This window comes from Macrobrachium nipponense, chromosome 32, assembly GCF_015104395.2.
Source record: "Macrobrachium nipponense isolate FS-2020 chromosome 32, ASM1510439v2, whole genome shotgun sequence".
NCBI lineage: Eukaryota > Metazoa > Arthropoda > Malacostraca > Decapoda > Palaemonidae > Macrobrachium > Macrobrachium nipponense.
Window position 1 is genome coordinate 8,100,876 of NC_061094.1, and position 6,000 is coordinate 8,106,875.

Sequence of the window (6,000 nt, forward strand, 5' to 3'; positions counted from 1 at the left end):
CACGTCGTGGTCTTGCCCCTGTTGACAGATCATCTGGAGTGCACCAGCTATATAGGTCTCTACCTCGCTGGCAACTCTAGTAGCACAAGCAGACTTACGTGGCAATAACCACGAAGCCAGCTATGCTAACAGGTGGAACCAAGATGTAAATCATCTGCATGCATTTGTTTCCCAAAATCCTTCTATTCTGTCCCTTCCCACCTCCAATGGTGGGATTCAGCTATATATATATATCTGACAGGTAAGTTTCATGAACAAAATGATATTGTTATGATACAATAAAGTTTGTTCATACTTACCTGGCAGATATATATAATTAAGTACCCACCCACCTCCCCTCAGGGGACAGTGGAAATAAAAATTATGAATAGAAAACGGGAATGGTTCCTGATACCCGCCTCCCAGCGGCGGGAATGGGTACTAACCACCTGACCGACCACTGTGTGTGCCGGAAGTCTTTGAAATTCTGTCGGACTTCAGAAAATACAGCTATATATATATCTGCCAGGTAAGTATGAACAAACTTTATTGTATCATAACAATATCATATTAATTAAATATTTCTCCTTTATGCTAGCTGTTATGCGAGTGCTTCGTTTATGTTCCAAGGTAACTTTTAAGCATTTGGTTTTATTAGGGAAAATAAATATATTGTGTGATATTATTAATTGTACCCAAGGCTTTGTGCTTCCTGCAGCTTTCATGTTAGTTTTCAAACTTTAAGCCTCAATGCAGACTTACAGCATAAGGTTCTGGGGCTCAGTCTATGCTCTGCCCCTTCTTTATGAGAGAATGACCTTGTGGAGTTACTTGGTTTCATTAAAATATTCTTATTCCATGTTGAAGCCATGTTTCAGGCAAGAAGGATATCAAACCTGATATAATCTTTTCTTCTGGTTCAAATCCTAATATTTAAATACTCTCTTTTTAATTATTACTTCAACCTCTTTCTTGTTCATTTATCCTTTCTTCCATTTTTCTGTCCAACCTTTTCAACTTTTTAACTACACCTTGTTGCAACTCCATGGATTTCACATAGTTGCACTGTTAAATCCTCTCCTCCATTTAATTTACTATGCTTTTCTGTGTCTTGATGTGCAGCTTCTCTAACTCTTTTCATAGTGTGGATTATCAAGAGGTGAGTACAATTTTTAAGGTTAGAGTACATTTTCAAGGCCAAGGGTCAGCTGCGGCATGAAGATGGTCAGCAGTTCTGAGGAAGTGTGTTGTAGTGATCAGATGTACAACTGCAAAATGATGACAACATAGGGAAATAAAGAAGGACCCTCTCCAAGATAGATACATAGCCTGAAATGTATTTTATAGTCTTACTTATCGTTAAAATTTGCATCATCAGTTGCAGTCATACATTTGATCACGGAGACGCTGTGTGTGATTTTTCATACCACTATATTTAAGTTAAAATTGTTAAATTCTTGTTGTCAAGAAGAAATAATTAAATAAAGCAAATTATTTAGTAATTTTTGCCACTGGCACTCAAATAATCATGATCATGGCAACGTTCAAAAATGTATTTTATGCAATAAAACCTCTGTCATGGTTTGTCATTTGCTATCTAGAACTATTTATTAATTATGCACCTTTTTTTAAGGAGGTCTAAAATATGTTATGCTGGAGTGATAGGTTTAGTATTTTTATCTCTTACATCATGTCTGCACTGAAGGAAAATCCTCCTTAATATTGGTGAGCAGCTCATAATTATATTATGTATGTAATTACATTAAAGTATTTAAAATTATGAATTTGTCTCAATTTTGTTTACTTTTGTTTATGTAGGTATGTCAAGGAAAAGGATACATCTGTGAGATATGCGATGTCAGTGAAATAATATTCCCCTTCGATGGTGGTGTTGTCATATGCAATGGATGTTCCACAGTTTTGCATCACTTTTGTTATACTTCTCGATCTACAACGTGCCCTAGATGTTTACGCCAAGAAGCAAGAAGAAAACAAGAATTAACCAAGCAAATGTCAAAAGAAGAAGAAGGATGAAAGTGAATCCAGCTACATTTTTATAATGGTAATTATATTTTTTAATGATCTTTCTGCTTCTTTAAAGTCTCCTTTCCATCATAAATGTACTGAGGTTTATAATTTCTCTTTGCAGTCTAAACATTGAAATCTAGAAAAATGTAGGTAATGTGTAGGATCTTTATTAATTTTTTTGGAATGGCCTAATGTACTGAATTTTTGACACTTAGTCCATTACACAGAATATGCTTTTCTTTTATGAAATTAGGGTGGTGATTTTAGCATTTCTCTTGAGTAGAGTAAGAGTATGTGCATCATGTTTAATTTGATATGTATGAAATAGATATTACTTATCACGTGGTTATTACAGACTACTGCTGTGCAAAACCGTTTTATTGTAAACATTTGTGGATTTTAATTTTGCAACTTTGATAATTATCTTGTGAAGGTTTTTGTATTTTTTATATTGCTGAAACATATCTAGGTCATACATTATAAATAGGTCTTGCCAACACACACTGTACTTTGTCTCTCAGCCTAATATAGAGACTTGTTGCAGAGTTCTCCTGGTACCCTCTTCCAGTTATTCTGTCTGGCTTGAATTCACCTTCATTAAGCATTTTCACACATTGAAGACCATCACAAAACACATTGCAGCCTCTTGGCATTCAAAACATATATCCTACTCATTATAATAGGATGGACAACCCTAAAATAGTAGTTTCCTTTGCATTGCTGTTAGATATTGACTGATGGTATCATCCCTCTCAAGAGCTCTTTTCTGCTTCAGTCACCTTCCTGTCTAGAGGCATCTGACTCCAGTAAGGCAGTGATTGATACGTTCTTGTAATGTAGAGAGAAAATTTTATGAAACAATCATCAGATTTAGGAAGGAGGGCGATTAATGGAGGGACTGTAACATTTTTGAGAATATTCCTCACTTCTATTGCTAGATCTTTGTACTTGGAATAAGCTCTAATAAGGTAATATCATCACCATCATTTTTATTTGTGGAGCACAGAATAAAATATTTTTAAAAATAATTTTTATTGTTAATAGGAATCCAAACCAGAGTCCTTTATGTATAGTTTATACTCGTGTGTGTATATATACATATATATATATATATATATATATATATATATATATATATATATATATATATATATATATATATATTATATATATATATACATATATATATATATATATATATACAGTAGTACCTCATATTTCGAACTTAATCCGTTCCAGAAGGCTGTTTGAAGTACGATTTGTTCGAAATATGAAACATATATCCCCATAAGAAATAAAGGGAATCAGGATAATTCGTTCCAGCCAACCCAAAAAGTCCCCCTTTTCACATTTTTTTCTATTATTAATGTGTTCAAAAGTTAAATCAAGATTGTAAAGTAATGAAACGGTACAATATATGTTGTCAAATTTTCTAAATTTTATTTTTTGCGTGTACGATTTACGAACTGTTTGGTAAAAATGGCGCCGGCTGGCTGGGGGATGGAGGGAGGAGAGACTGGAACCCTTTTGAGCAAACTGAATTAATTGCAGTATGCAAAGGTTGATAAAATACATTTTATCCACATTAGGTACAAAGATGATTAAAGGAATCGATAGTGTGTGTGTGTGTTTGTCCGACTGTGTCAGAGAGAGAGAGAGAGAGAGAGAGAGAGAGAGAGAGAGAGAGAGAGAGAGAGAGAGAGTAATCAGCGTGTTTACACTTGGTCCTGAAGTGTATGAAATAGATTAATTATGCCACAATACATCAACTTACTGTTGGCAAATGGCAGACTTTTAAAACAAACATTAGGATTTTACAAACAAATAAGTAATAAGTCAAGAATGCAAGAAAAGGAAAGAGAAATAGAATAACTTTTCACAAGGAAGCCGTTTAAACAAGCAATCAAAGGCATGCAGAAGCTGAAAGCGGCGCCAGTTTGTTTATTACAGAGTTGAGTTACTTTTACAGTAGTAAAAGTATCGTAAAAAGCAATTATCACTAGATTGGTATTTTACCGGAACAAAAATAAAAGTTCATTTTATAGTAAAGATTTTACTCTCTCTTCTTCTCTCCTCAACAATACCACGACGGATGATAACTTAAAATCATTCAATCATTATTCCTAAAAAATATAAACGGTACCTCCCTCTACATCAAGTTAGCTGTGTATCACTGCAATGACGAATGATTTTGTTTATCATTTGTGCTAAGTTTTATTGTGAAAAGCTTTGTTCTTTCATTTACTATTTTGTTAATATCGTTCAACTCAAGGTCCAAAGAGTATAGGAGGTCTTCTCAGCGCTGACCCAAAATAAGCTTCTGCCAGGTCGAGAGGGTGACGTCAACTCAACCTCGCCTTAAACTACCACGAAGAAGGTCCTTTATTAATCCAGTGGACAACAGCAAATACTATACGTGTTTGCGGATGCTCTACGTCTAGTTAAGTTTTTTAGAAATAATTCTCTTGACCATGGATTCATATTGCCGGATGGTACAGTTGCCTCAAAGTGTTCCTTTACCCCGTCCCCTTCTGTTTCATGATAAAGGTCTGGTAACACAGTAATGAAGCCTGTTTGTTTTGTAACGACGGATGTGAATGGTCGAGCTATTGGATGCCAATGTTCATATTTTCTAATCACTACTGTAGACAATATGTTAATGATATACGAATAATAGTTCACATTACCAGTGAACTGAGTCGATGTTAAACAAATAGGAAATTAGTACAGTAACAGAGCAATAAAAATAGCAATGGTAAAAATCTTATTAACCATAATCGTCAACCTTTGTTCCATTCAGGTGTGGCTGTGCAGGCGCTTGCTGGGATCCTACTTTTGTTAATGGTAGATCATCATTAGGTGTCAATTTCAGAACATTATTTGAATTGAAATATGCTTTGGATTTACACAATCCATCTATAAAGTAATGAAATTATAAACTGCAAATACCAAGACCTATAAATATAATTTCATAAAGGTTACGATATGGAAGGCTTTGGGGAAAAATTATAGACCACCAGATGTATAAAGGAACTAATGTATCCAGTGTGTCACTCATACTTGTTTTTTATTAGAGCCACTTCTCACCAGAGTAGCCTAGATGGAAATTTCTCTGGCCGGTATTTAACTCGAGTCATCCGAGTAACAACACACCTTACCACCCAGATGGTCCTTACATACTAACCCAAGAGTGGATAAAAAGGAATAGTTTGCAGTTGATATGAGTTTTCATTTCAGCCTTTCGTCTCATGGGATTCGTGACTGGATTTCTTGTCGCTTCAGTCTCGAATTATCGACTATTTATGATCCCGTAGACTTGTCAGTTCAATGAATTCAAGATACATTTTGCTATTTTTGCATCCTTGTCCATTAATGTTTTTTTTATTTTTAATAAAATTTTAATTGAAACTGAATTTGATCAATTTTGTTTGAAAAAATGAGCACCAAACTAATCTTGAAGGGAACACGTACTTCATTTGGCTACATCCACTATATTAATTGTTATTCATTCTTTTTCATGTTTAACAAGCATTGATCCTGATTCCAGTAATTGCAGCTTTGTATTATCCTGATCCTTCCCTGATTAAAGCATCAGTGTTGATTTTTGCTTTCCTTATCGTTAGGATAAAATTAAATGAGAGTCCGTTTAACCAACGGCTCCCCCTCCCCCATTACTGATTCTCCAGCCCCCCCCCCCTCCCTTCCCTTCCCTTCCCTATCCTCCAGTCCCACCCTCCCTCCATCCTCAGGTAGCCCTGCAACCTCCCAGGTCACTCCTCTTGAGATGTGGTGTGGAAAAATCAGTAATCCTAATACAGTAGTACCTCAGGATGCGAAATTAATCCGTTATGAAGCGGCCTTCGTAACCTGATTTTTTCGTATTTTGAATCACATTTTACATATAAATAGCCTAATTCGTTCCAAGCCCTACAAAAACACCCCAGTAAATTTTATAATACAACCATTTGGACCATTCAATACCTAATTTAAACT

General features: G+C 35.1%; 1 protein-coding gene across 10 annotated transcripts in view; it reads left to right on the plus strand.

Annotated features, from left to right (window-relative positions):
* Positions 1–6,000, plus strand: part of LOC135207203 (differentially expressed in FDCP 8 homolog A-like) — a 227,670-nt gene that overhangs the window by 203,914 nt on the left and 17,756 nt on the right. For 9 of the 10 annotated variants that reach the window (XR_010312928.1, XM_064238792.1, XM_064238799.1 and 6 more), the window contains one exon: positions 1,798–2,041. Coding sequence is in view for 9 of the 10 variants with exons in the window: in XM_064238792.1 (XP_064094862.1) it covers positions 1,798–2,013 (216 nt within the window). In the remaining variant the exon portion in view is untranslated. Of the gene's footprint in view, positions 1–1,797; positions 2,042–4,279; positions 4,563–6,000 lie in introns of those variants that run through there. The other variant, XM_064238798.1, reaches the window with a different exon arrangement.